The following is a 12,898-nucleotide window of genomic DNA, read 5'->3' as shown; positions in this document are numbered from 1 at the left end:
AATGCTACTAGATTCTGCGTAAAGAATACTTTTATAATATATATCAATTTCTATTTAAGATAATACATTTTTACAAATATTGCTAGTCAAAGTGCAGTATTGAGACTGTCGCTATCCTAGTGGACTTATATTTGTGATCCGAGGAAGTCATAGGCGCTAATTACTAAATTCAAGGATGTGCTATGTCTCACTGGCGCATATGTCAAAATCCAAGATCAATTCATCCATAGTTAGAAACTTAGAATGACCAAATAAAATAGTGCACAACACAAATATATTCAGAAACAGTGCGCATTCTACTCGTCTTTCAGTCATGTCAACTGTCAACTATCCTTGAACTCTTGGATTTTCCAGATATGTACTTGCATACATGTAATTCTATATAATGCTTGATGTATTCAAGTAACCTTTCTTAATCTTCTTCCATATTCATTCTCAAAAGTGAATTTTAGTAGTTTACCTAATGGAATCCCTTATTGTGGTTCAATCTATAACACATAACAACTTTCTCTTACAACCTTATGATGCGAATCCATTCACAAATGGTAAATGAAATTGAAGATATAAGAATCATGATGCCACTGACCATTGGGGCAAAAAGGCAGGAGAGAATAGATTAGATTAACTAGCAATTGTTCCTAGAATAGGGCCTGTCACTGATACCACTGACCATTGTAAAAGCTGTGGAAGTGGTATTGAAATAGTGTTCTGTCTTTATAATTTGTTCACATACATCAAGTTACTAAAATGAAATACTAACATAACTAATTAAGTAAAAAGTACACACAGCACTCCTAATGATTACTCATCGCTAAAGGAGAAATCAAGCCAATAATAAGAAACAAACAATACGACACATTAGGTTAAAATTACCAGTTGATATTTGATACAGAAACACCTACAAATTTACATAGCTGGAGACGATAGCATTTCCTCATCTAAGACAAAGTCCAGCCCTTTTTTTAACACATCATTGAGCCCAGAAGCCAGAATGTCACCATAACTTGTGATATCGACTAAAATAGCTATAGCAATAAAATCAGATAATTAACTAATCACTTGGCCACTCCTTCAAATAGATGTTGGATGCGTGCCTGAACATCCTCTGGGGTGTATTTGATGAACAAGTCTCGGGCAGCTTCAGGAGATGACCTCAATCTCCCAATTAAGCCTCTATATGCAGGCATAACAGAATCCACTATCGCTGACTTAACATCTGCTCGTAACTGCTCATCTGCAATCACCCAATCTGACTGCACCGTGCAAATCTCCTCCAAGTAGCTGTTAAACATCTGCATTTTCTGAAGCATGGACTTCACCGTGATACTGCCAACGCCAGGACCTCCAGTCTGCAGCACTGATATGACCTTTGCCCAGGCCCCACGCTGGTACTCCATACTCCACCTGCGCACCCTGCTCATCATCTGCTTCATCCATTCATCACCAAGCAAAACCCCAAGCTCACTGTCATTCACCTTGTGAATAATGTATTTCCCATTGTTCATTAAGAATATGGAAGCAAGTGGTGGATCCCTGTATATCTTAGATTTGGTCTCCAAATTCTTGTGAAGCACATCCATGATCCAAGCTATGTGCACAGCTAGCGACGAAGTAGGGCGATCAGGGTCGACAGCAATAGCCGCTGTACCAACAGCACCCAAGTCACCTTCCATCACCTCTTCCAGTGTTTGCCGCGAACCACATGCGGCACGGAGATAGTTCATGACATACCGAGTGATTGGATGTATGCCACCACCAGGCACAGCAACGCGGGCTGGGTCACGGCGGATGAGATTTTCTAGCTCCATGAATATACCTTTGATTGAGGAGCCAAGAGTGTTGCACACAGCTGATACCTCAGAACGAAGAGCTGCAGAGTAGGGATCAGAGAAGACGGGATCGAGGTCAGGAAGGAGGTCTCGGACTGCTTCATACATGTCAATAACACGGAAGAGCCGTTCTGGCGCGCGGCTGGCAGCAGCAACTGCATCTCCGAATGAAATAAGCTGAAGCGCCTGGGTGCGCACGGCGGCAACAAAGGCAAGGTCGCCGTACGGAGCGAGGCCTTCGAAGACACGATCACAGAGGCGGCGCTCGCTGGGGATTAGGATCCGAAACACCATCTTGAAGGCTGGAATCCAGCGAGCAATGTCGAACTCGAGCTCCTCCCATAGTAAGGAGTGGACCTCGTCGGCTGTACGGGAACGTATGCCGAGGCGAGCGACGCTCTCGTCGATGAAGCCGCGGCGTGCGGCCGCGTATGCCTCGGCGCACTCGCGGCCGAAGCCGGCGTCCACCATCCGCCGGGCAATCTGGTGAACATCAGAGACCGAGCCCGGCGGGAGAGCATCGATGACGATGTCGAAGTCGGAGACCGGCCTCGCGATTGGGATTGGCTCGTCGCCAAAGCCGTCATCCGCGTCGTAGTCCTCCTCCTCGCTCTCATCAGACCCGAATCCACCGGGCACCTGAGGCGCCGCGTCGTCGGGGCGCTCGATGAGCGCCCGGAACTCGTCCTCCAGCCGGGCCATGCAGCGGCTCAGCAGCTCGTCGGCGCGGTCGAGCAGGCCGCGGTTGGTCCCGGCGGCGTCCAGCTCCTGCACGGTGCCGACGAGGTCGTCCACCGCCTCCAGGAACGCGTCCGCGTCCGCTGAGTCCGCCCATATGAGCCTATCCATGGTGACGAACTGCGAGATCTGCCGGTCCAGCGTGCGCACGGTCCGCTCCAGCGACGTGACCGGGGGCATGGCCGCGGCGGCGGACGGCGCCACTGGGGGCGGCGGCATGGGCGGCGAGGCCGGCACGGAGCGCTCCCCAGCAGCCCCTCCGACCGCGGCCGCAGCGGCGCGCGTGGCGTAGAGCTTGTCGAGCGAGAGGCGGCCGTCGTAGTTGGAGAAGACCTTGAGTATATCCTCCGTCATGGTGTCGGTGCGGCCAAGGGTCTGGACGATGTGCTGCACCGTGGCGAGCAGCTTCTCCTCGCCGTCCTCCGCCATCAGCCGCCGAGCAAGGTCGCCGGACGCCTCTCCCCTCCCGTCGACCAGCGCGAGGTTCCGTCTAGGGTTTGAATCTGCGGCGGAGAGAGCCGGGCTGCGACGTGCTGGTTTATCGGGCAGCGACAAGGATGGCCGCTCACTGCTCGGACCGGAGTGGGGAGGCGCCCGGTTATCGAATTTACCGTACCCCGTGCCCGAGAGCTGGGCGGTAAAACACTCGCGGCGTGCGGTGGATGCGAGGCTGGACTCGACGCTTGGACGGTCGGATGAAGTCGGTGACGGCAGTATAAACCGGAACGGACAGTAAAACTGCGGTGACCTCGGGAGAGGAGAAAGCCAGGACCGGTGGCGGCGGATCGGTGGGTGGGGAAAGCATAAATGCAAGCGCAACGGCGCTCTCGAAGCAGAGAGATTTAAATGCTCACTGACAGGTAGGGTTACAGCATGGGGTTTATGGTTTTGGCGTCACGTCGGTGGCAAAGACAGGACAGGACGAGGATGCCCGTGATTGACGCGAAAGCGAGATGCGGACCACACCAGGCTCGGCTTCTTTGGGCCGGTTGCTAGTTTGTTTTGTTACCAGGCCGAGGGTTGTACCATCTCCCAGCTCAATGGCAACACGGGCCACCAATTAAGGCCTGCAGTCCAATATGGCCCAATACAAAGTTAGGTCTAGGCCCACGGATTATTTCTGCAGATCTGAACGCACCCGAAGGAGAGTTATCGTGCGTTCGTGGGGAAGCCAGACTATCTCCAACAATCGTCACCCAAAATACAAGACCTATTTATCCTTTGGTAGTGCTACAGGTAAAAGGTTCCATACCTATTTTTTGTCTTCTCCAACAATAAGACCTAAAAGAACACTCTTTGCAAATGGGTCTCGAAGAGAGAGGATACCCAAATTTGGGTTATGTCTCTCCTGATACCTAAAATAGGTCTTCTGTTTGGGTACTCTGTTGGAGGCTATAGGTATTGTGTTGGAGACCCATTTTAGATTTGGGTTCACAAATGGATCTAGACAGCCTAAGCACGAGAGATATGGGCCCCGTGTTAGCCGCGTACCCACTGTATGGTGGTGACGGGCATAGAAGCACCAATCTGCTGAAGCATAAAAACCAAGGAAACCGCCGCTCGTTGTCGAAGCAGCTCAGATTCCGCAGAGGACAGGCACCATGGCCTCCGCTGCGACGCCTGCGCCTTTGCTCCCCGTGACGAACCCCGCTGCCGGCGGCGGCGGCGGCGGCTCCGCGGCGTCCTCCGCCACGGGCCTCTCCGACGCGGCGCTCGCCACGCCGGCCTTCCGCCTCTTCGTGAGCCGGCTGTCCGACACGGCGCGGCGCTCGCTCGCGGACCGGCGGTCGTGGACGGAGCTGCTGGACCGGTCCGCCTTCTCCCGCCCGGACTCCCTCTCCGAGGCCACCTCGCGGCTGCGCCGCAACCTCGGCTACTTCCGCGTCAACTACGCCGCCGTCGTCGCCTTTTCCCTCGCGGCCTCGCTCCTGGCGCACCCTTTCTCGCTCCTCGTCCTCATCGGCATCCTCGGCGCCTGGTGCTTCCTCTACGTCTTCCGCGCCCCCGACCAGCCCGTCGTGCTCTTCGGCCGCACCTTCACCGACCGCGAGACGCTGCTCGGCCTTGTCGTCGCGTCCGTGCTCGCCTTCTTCCTCACCTCCGTGGCTTCGCTCATCATCTCCGGGCTGCTTGTCGGGGGCGCCATCGTCGCCGCGCACGGCGCCTGCCGCGTTCCAGAGGACCTCTTCCTTGATGATCCGAACGCTGCGTCCAGTGGAAACCCCACCAGCAGGCTCATCTCCTTCCTCGCGTCGCCCGGATCTGGGGTTTGAGGCGTCCAGGACTGGTAGGATTCTTGTGCTCGGGGAGTTCAGTTCAAGTCGAAATCGATAGGGATCTGATCCAGAAGCTGTAGAAACTAGCTCCTTGCTCATGTGGTACTTCACTGCGAGTAGCTATGGATATGGATCCGGTTTTTCTGTTGTACTTTTTGTGGAATTATACCAAGATCTTGCAAGAGCTGTACTTCTCTTGCACCTCACCAAATCTGGTGACAATGAGCATTAAGCATTGTCAAATTGCTAACATGTATCGGTGTGCTCTTTACATTCATCATTCATGTGTACATCATGACAAATTTTATGGATCTCCGGTTATTTCTGCCTCATTAGAAATTTGATCCTCGTGTACAAAATCCATTGTCAACTCTGAATGCTTTAGTGCTGTGTTTTTATTTGATGGTGTATGCAATATTTGTTCTTTTGATGTTCTGAGCAATATTGTACTGTGGTGAACCATATGACAATGCTAGGTTTATAACATAACCAGTACAGTACGTTCTAAAATGATAAAGTTGTACATTAGTTAAGATCTCAGATAGATTGCATCCTTTTATTAGCCTTTTCACTCTCTACAACTGTGCCGCGGTTTACAGAAATTACAGGACATGAAGGTGCCCATGGGGCATAAAAAAATGGGTGAACCAAGATTGTGGCAAAGGTAGTCATCCAGCTAAATCTTAAGTTGGCATAAAGCGTTGAGTGAGATGTGCATCTGTAATCCTAAAGCTATTGAACTAGTGCCCTAAACTTAGAGAGTGCTACTTGTATTTTACTATGGAAAAAACAACATTGCAAGAGTTTGCTTGGCTGCAGTTACCGTGTTTTTCATTGTAAAATTGTTTCAATCTCCCAATAACACATTTACCATTGATTTTTTTTTGTTTAAATTCTTGCTTGCAGTTAAAAGTAGGCATCTGCTCTAAAATTCTGCCATGTTATGCTGAAATTGTTTTGATGTATTATCAGGCTAACAATGCTGAAATTGTTTTGATGTATCCTTCAGGCTAGCAATGTGATTCTTGTTGAGTGCAGATTCCTGCATAAATATACTGTATTTATGTTACATCAATACAGGCAGCCCAATCATCAGTTCATCATGAGTCAATCTATGAAGGTGGTTAAAAAAAAAAGAGGGGCCAGCCTAGCAGGAAGGTGGTTTCATGGTCTTGTCTGTTTGAATGACCCATGACTAATCCATGATACGTGTGACTGACAGTTATTGTACTTTGGAGTTGTTTAAGGTTGCTTGTATTATATTACATAATTTGATATTGATGCCGAATCAACTGTAGTAGGAAAGTAGGATACTAGGATCCCAGCGTGGTGGTTGACCTGGCTAGAATAGAAGATGGCAAATGACAATTGAGATTAGTTTTCACACGGCATTGCTTATGTAAGTATTGATCATGGAGGAGTATACTAATTCCTAGCCTATGTATAGTGTAGCCCATCCTTTCAAAATCTGCCATTATTCTCTCTTGTTTAGGAGGTAGCATTTACCGACCATTGAAGTATTTGGTCTTGTTTCTTGCATTATCAAGGAATATGTGGTTTGGAAGTAATCATCTGATATGGACTGCATGATCTGATTGTATCAGGGGTGATGTCAAATTCATAGGTAAAGCAAATTGGTGGTTGGGCGGCTTGATTCTGAATTCTGAAGCTCGCTTTCAGTTTGGGGATCAACACTACTTAACCCGTACAGTAGGTGAATTTGCAATTGAGGCTTGCATTTTAGTAATTGATATCCATCTTCAGTTTTTAAAATTGTTTTTAACTGAATAGGTTTTTTTAATTGTTAGTGTTTCTATTTGATCTGAGTTGGAGGCGTCAGCTCCACTTTCTGGTAACAATGGGTTATATTAGTTGCAATCCCTCCATCTAAAATTGTCCTTCATATAGGTATATATTGAATAGTGGTTCTGAATTTTCTTGCAGTCATCAGTCTTGATTTTTTTTTTCTTAAAGAACAGTGTTTAAATTTGCTGTTGCACATCTCAGATTGGTTGTTTCGGTAAACAATTATACAAAGAAATAATTTATTCTCAAATAATATGCTGAATGGCAATGAAAGTTACATAGATTTACAGGGGAAAAGTTCAAAACAAGCTGGAAAATCAAGTCCCCTAGAAATAAGATCACAAATATATACCCAAAAAAGTCATAATTAACATACAACGTGAAACAGTCTTCGGATTCCTCAACACAGTGTCTTCAGGCTGATCATTAGCACATGGGAAGATCAACTGGGGGCGGCTCCAGGGACTGCAGTTCGCCATACCCGTCCTCCACTAGGAAAGCCATTGCCAGGCCCCAGGTGATGTGCACGTCCAGATGGCAATGCATGAGCCACACACCTGGGTTGTCGGCGACGAACTGGATGACCGCCCAGCCGTTGACGGGCACCGCCACGGTGTTCCGCTGCGGCGGGTCGACGTAGTTGAACTTCTCGACGTCCTTCTTGGGGTCGAAGTTGCCGAAGCCCTCGGCGAGGATGAAGAAATCGTAGCCATGGATGTGGATGGGGTGGTTCTCCGGCGTGACGATGCTGGTGTCCTGCAGGACGACCTGCACCACGGAACCGAACCTGAGCGGGTACAGCTTGGTCCCGGGGACCGGCTGCCACAGTGCCTGGCTGACGTTTCCCGTGTAGTCGAACTGCACCGGCGGGTACGCCGGGAAGTCGGTGGTGAAGACGCCGGGGACCTTGTAGTAGTGCGCGTGGAGGAGGGAGTCGGACTTGGGGAAGACGAAGGAGACGTTGTTCATGCTGGCCGTGAAGCGGGTGTTGTTGTTGGGACCCTTGCAGAGCTGGCCCGGCTTGCAGTTGAACAGCCCGAGGCCGACGGTGAAGAAGAGGTATTCGTCGACGTTCTCGTGGATCTTGACCCTGTTGGGGCTCTTGATCCCCGCGGCGAAGGCGGTGGCGGCGCTGGTGTCGTTGAAGGCCGGCAGCGCCGGGAACGCCGGCTGTATCTTGGGGCCGAAGTCGGAGGCGCAGCCGCAGTCGTACTCGAGGACGGCCGTGGTGGTGGTGTTGTCGAAGGCCACGTTCTGGCCGGAGACGTAGGCGCGCGCGGCGACGTAGTACCGGGTGGGCGCCTGGTCCATGGTGACGAGCACGTCGGTGGTCTGGCCCGGCGCGATCATGAGCACCGAGGTGGTGAAGGGCTTGGTGTAGGACGCGTCGGTGGCGACCACCGTCATCTTGTGCTGCGCGATGGTGACGAACAGCTCGTGGTTGAGCGCCGCGTTGATGAACCGTAGAAGCGCCGTCTCGCCGGCCTTCACCGGAATGGCCGTCGTCTCTGCATTGCGCGCGGAAGGAGGAGACGAGGAGCTGAGCATGGATGATCGATGCTCGATCTGTGTTCGTGCAGGTATATTGTACGTGCGTATCCGTGACTTCCGTGTACTAACATGCACTGATGCACCCAATGCGAGATGAGCTAGCGTACCTTTCTGGGAGCATTTGAACAGGTCACCGGGCTGGCCGTTGATGGTGAAGGCGTCGGAGACGTTGGGACCGCCGCCCGTCTTCTGAGCCTCCCGGATGACATCGATCGGGTTCGCATCCCACCACTCCCCTGCACATGGATCGATCGATCACCGTCAGGGACTCAGGGTGGAAAACGAGCAAATTAAACTGCAAAAGCAGGGGGGCGCCAGAGACCGAGGATGAGGGGGACTTCGCGGGAGGGCTTGGCGAAAGGGTAGGTCTTGTTCTCCCTGGGGCGGATGATGAGCCCGCCGTAGACGGTGGCCCTGAGCCAGGAGCTGTGCGCGTGCCACCACAGCGTGCCCTCCTGCCCCTCGATGGTGAACCGGTACTTGTAGCTGCCGCCGGGCTTGATGGGGCACTGCGTCACGAACTCAGGCCCGTCCGCCCACCCAGTCCTCATCTGCCGGATGCCGTGCCTGTGCGCACACACACACACCATGACACGACCATGCAGTAAGAACAGAGAAACACGCGCATTGATGGAGACAGCCCGCCCCGGTTGAGAAAGTGAGAACAAACAACGACGAAGGGTGTGGTACGTATTACGTACCAGTGGATGGTGACATTGTACTGCGCCCGGTTGACGACGTTGATCACGAGCGTGTCGCCCTCCCTGACCTCCAGCATCGGCCCCGGAAACTGTCCGTTCACCGTGATGATGTTGTGTGTCTTGCACAGCCTCTTCACCGGCGTCTCTTGGACCTTGATGATGAGCACAAGCACACAAACCCAAAGCAAACATACATCGATCAGGCCAAAAAAAAAAAATGTTTCCCGCTGCACACTGAAAAAAACCTGTCTACCATGCATGCATGTATATGTATGTATGTATGTATTCACGCCGTGCCACGTACAACGAACTCATGGTGGTGCACTTCGGCGTCCGCCGCGAGCAGCGCAAGCGCGAGGCAGGAGAGGAGAAGGAGCAGCCAGGTCGACGACAGCGACGCCATGGCGAGAACGAAATGTTGCCGCGGCGGCGTTGGCTCTCGATGGAACCGCGGGGGGATTTGCTAGCAGTGGCTTTCCTCTGAAGGTTTCCGAGTTGGCGATGAGAGGGTTTGCCACCGAGCACGCACGGAATATATAGCGTTCGAGGGCAGGAGCAACGCGCCGGCTCTCCTCCATGCCATGCCATGCCATGCGTGTTCGCGCTCGTCCCTTTCCCGCGCTGTGGGTGGTTGGTCGATTAGGTTTCGAACTTTTGAATTCGAGCATGGGGGAAATATTACCAACTAGAAGCTGGCTGCAGCGGCCATGTCCCAGTGCAAGTGACTGCATGCATGCGCGTGCAGCTCCAAGCTGATCATGTCATCGTCTCGGATCATTCAAACTGTGCAGATGGTTTGGTGCACCCACTTGGCCTGCCCCCTTTGGCGCTCCGATTTCACTGTACAAGGCACTTCTTCTCCAACACGCTTCTGCAAACAAAGCCAACACCCGGGGTTTACACTGTGTGTTTACGTTGTCATGTCTTTCAGTTATTTCATTTGCGTCGACTTTTCAGAGTTGTTTCTGGTGACCCAAGGCCCAAGCATATTCAGCATTTGCGTTGAATCCACGGAACAGTCGTAGATCCATGCAGGGAAAAAGTAAACCATTTCATGCAGATCAGGAACATTCAGTTTAAATTTCCAGCTGTCACCGATCAACTGCGTTGCAATTGGGATAGGATTTGCACTTGTGCATCCTGTTACGCATCTTGGCTTTGACGAGGAGTGTTTGTTTGTGACTCCTTCGTGGTTGATTAGTTATTCGGCCGCTATCATATGCTGCCTACGGCGAAAAGCGTGGCCATTTTCATATCTCAGTTACGTTCGCAGTTTGCTGAAACTTGTGGGCAAAGGAACTTGGCTTCCAAACACAATGATTAGGAGTCAATCCATGACGTTTAGACGTACTGAGTGTCCCTTTTCTGCCTATGAATTGTTGGCCAGCATAAATCTAATGCGCTGAGCTTTGGCGGTATATGTTTCTGATGCGTCGGCAATCGAAACTGGTCGAAGTCATTTTGTACTGACTTTTTGATGCGAGGAGGTGGATTTGGTAGCCAATATTGCAGCAAGTGTCAATATTTGTTCCAACAAATCTTCGGAAACAATCTGTTTGACAGAAACTGTGGCACCAAATCTGATTGCTCAGTGCAATGTGCCACGTTTCTGGCTTTCATTTTCCTTTTCTTTTAGAAAACAGCGAACTCGTTTTTTTTTCTTGGAGGACTATGAAATGGTGAACTTGGAAGCTAAGGTTATGCTTGCAACAGATCGATCAGTAGTCATGAAACGAACCGTTCATTCATAAACAAATCAGGAAAGCAGTTTCTTTCTTCTTCCTGCCTTTTTTACTCTGCATCTGGCCATTGCTGAAAATGTGTACGTGCTGCTGTCATTTGAAAGTTGAGGCTCTGAAATGCGCTGGTCCTGAATTTGCAAGAAGATCAAACAGAAGAGATAACGCTAGCTTTTGCCTCAGCGGTTGACAATTGGAAGCGAACATTGAACTCTGAATAACATAAGGAAAGCAGTGTTCTTCGGGCCTCAGCTGTGCAGAGCCTGCATTTCGCCGTCCTTGACCGCCCAACCATGCATGAGGTAGGCTGGCAACCTGGCGACGAATCCGGGCCTTTCCGGCGGCCACGGCCCCCCAGCGATGCGTCACATGACATGTCCAGTGAGCCGGTAGGAACGGCAGGTGGGAACAACAAATTGGCATGAACCAACCACCACGATCCCTTTGCAAAGTTCCTATCGCTCTGATCAGAAATTTGCATTCAGGTGGTTGGGTACCCATCCATTCACAATCATTTTCATTCCTGGAATTGCCATTTGTTTGATTGCTGTCAGCTCTAGGACCCATGCTACATGTGCTTCAATTTTCTTTTCTACGGCAGAGCTGCTTTGGAGGTTGGAGTGGACTGACCATGTCCAGGATATGCATTGGACTTTTTTTTGGTCAAGGTTGGATACGCTCATGCTTTCGTTTTCTGCAAATGAAAATGCACTTTAGGATACCTACTGTGGACTTTGGGATGGAGATGACCCTTCTGCTTAAAGCATATGTTGCAGGCCTGCAATGTTGCGCAGATTTATTTTGTGAAGTATGCTAAGCCTGCATTAGGTAACTGTTATGCAGATTTATTTGTGAGTAAAAGTAACGAGTAGTCTTTGAACTTGGATGACGGTTTTTATTTGAGTTCTAACCTTAGAATTTTAAAATTTAAGTCCCCAACTTGAATGTCAAAGTCATCCGATCATCAACTATTGAATATTGATATATGGGTCCAAAACACGTATAACAATGTCATTCAGGTCCATAAACTTATCCTAGATGCTAGCATAGGTCTAAAGAGGCTCTAACTTGCTCTATGCCAATATGGCACTGTGGTTTCATACATGTGGGACCCACATGTCAATGTTGCTCTTCTTGCTCTCAAATATCTATCTTCTTCACCGTGCACAGACCATAGTCCCCCAACGCTAAATTTGGTGACAACATTTGCCACCATACCAGTCCACCGACACAGCCAAAGCTGAGAGTAGTGGCGCCAATTTAGTCCCAGACAAAGATTTGGCGCCCGGGGCCATAGAGGCAGAAGTGTGCAAGACAATATGGGGAGGAACAAAAGATGATCGCATGTTAAGATTTTTAGTGAAGCATAGCCTTATCATCATTGTTAAACCACGTAAGGGGGGATAAGAGCTTATATAAGAGGGTACAAAAGAAGATAGAATGGAGAAAGGAGGTCTGAGCCTCACATGTTGGGTCTACGTTGACATACCAATGAACACGTTGCATTAGTGGAGCGGAACAACATCCATTTAAACTAATGCTAGCATTCGAGATAAAAAAAAAAATGAAAACTAGACAACATTGATGTACAATTCTAATGACCCCTCATGTTTCTTTTAATTTAAAAAAAACTATGTATAAGAAATTTGTTTGGCATATTAATAGAGAAGAAGTTGGTAACATACTTAAAAAAACAACCTCACGAATTAATGAGTCATATAGACTTAGGGATCTATATATATTTTCATTCGTGTATGGATCACCCTTGTTCAATTTGTTCGGACTTCAGAAGTTTGTGTTGTCTAATGTTCTCATGTATAGTACTCTTGTCTAACTTGTTCAGACTTAAGTTTGTGTTCTTTGGTCTTGTTTACTTCCACCTAAAAATCCAAAAATTTTCAAGATTCTCCGTCACATCGAATCTTTAGTCGCATGCATAGAGTATCAAATATAGACGAAAATAAAAACTAATTGTACAGTTTGGTCGAAATTGACGAGACGAATCTTTTGAGTCTAGTTAGTCCATGATTAAATAATAATTACCACAAATAAACGAAAGTGTCACAATGTCGTGAAATTTTTTCCTTCGTAACTAAACACGGCCTTTAGCCAGCGCAATCTCTAGTAGTCTAGTGTTCCAGTGAATCAGTTATTTCACTATCAGTGTGGACGCCGTTGCAAAGTCAAACGAAAGAGATGACCTGGCCCACCTGCCATTGAGTGCATAGCACGAAACGGTTTTGCCTTCGCTTTTGCTT

The 12,898-nt window shown here is 49.3% G+C and overlaps 3 protein-coding genes across 3 annotated transcripts; 1 reads left to right on the top strand and 2 right to left on the bottom strand.

The window, feature by feature from the left end:
- Positions 833-3,343, bottom strand: LOC8085415 (exocyst complex component EXO70B1). The gene has a single exon (XM_002456522.2). It carries the CDS (start codon positions 2,994-2,996, stop codon positions 1,056-1,058), a length of 1,941 nt encoding a protein of 646 aa, XP_002456567.1. The 5' UTR covers positions 2,997-3,343; the 3' UTR covers positions 833-1,055.
- On the top strand, positions 4,066-5,202 carry LOC8057732 (PRA1 family protein B2). Its single transcript, XM_002458657.2, has one exon. The coding sequence runs from the start codon at positions 4,169-4,171 to the stop codon at positions 4,838-4,840; it is 672 nt and encodes a 223-aa protein (XP_002458702.1). The 5' UTR covers positions 4,066-4,168; the 3' UTR covers positions 4,841-5,202.
- On the bottom strand, positions 6,872-9,423 carry LOC8085414 (laccase-3). Its single transcript, XM_002456521.2, has 5 exons — positions 9,206-9,423; positions 8,902-9,053; positions 8,523-8,767; positions 8,308-8,436; positions 6,872-8,157 (listed from the first exon to the last, which is right to left on the bottom strand). Exons 1-5 carry the CDS (start codon positions 9,302-9,304, stop codon positions 7,076-7,078), a joined length of 1,707 nt encoding a protein of 568 aa, XP_002456566.1. The 5' UTR covers positions 9,305-9,423; the 3' UTR covers positions 6,872-7,075.

The sequence above is a fragment of the Sorghum bicolor genome, chromosome 3 (genome assembly GCF_000003195.3).
Source record: "Sorghum bicolor cultivar BTx623 chromosome 3, Sorghum_bicolor_NCBIv3, whole genome shotgun sequence".
In the NCBI taxonomy this organism is placed as follows: domain Eukaryota; kingdom Viridiplantae; phylum Streptophyta; class Magnoliopsida; order Poales; family Poaceae; genus Sorghum; species Sorghum bicolor.
The sequence above is the reverse complement of the archived record's forward strand: the minus strand, read 5'-3'. Positions and strand labels throughout refer to the sequence as shown.

Excerpts from the sequence above, each read along its gene's own strand:
- LOC8085415 (XM_002456522.2), bottom strand. The coding sequence starts at position 2,996 with ATGGCGGAGGACGGCGAGGAGAAGCTGCTCGCCACGGTGCAGCACATC.
- LOC8057732 (XM_002458657.2), top strand. The coding sequence starts at position 4,169 with ATGGCCTCCGCTGCGACGCCTGCGCCTTTGCTCCCCGTGACGAACCCC.
- LOC8085414 (XM_002456521.2), bottom strand. The coding sequence starts at position 9,304 with ATGGCGTCGCTGTCGTCGACCTGGCTGCTCCTTCTCCTCTCCTGCCTC. Across the intron at positions 9,054-9,205 it reads TGCACCACCATGAGTTCGTT|GTCCAAGAGACGCCGGTGAA; the intron begins GTACGTGGCACG and ends CTCATCATCAAG. Across the intron at positions 8,437-8,522 it reads CGAAGTCCCCCTCATCCTCG|GGGAGTGGTGGGATGCGAAC; the intron begins GTCTCTGGCGCC and ends ATCCATGTGCAG.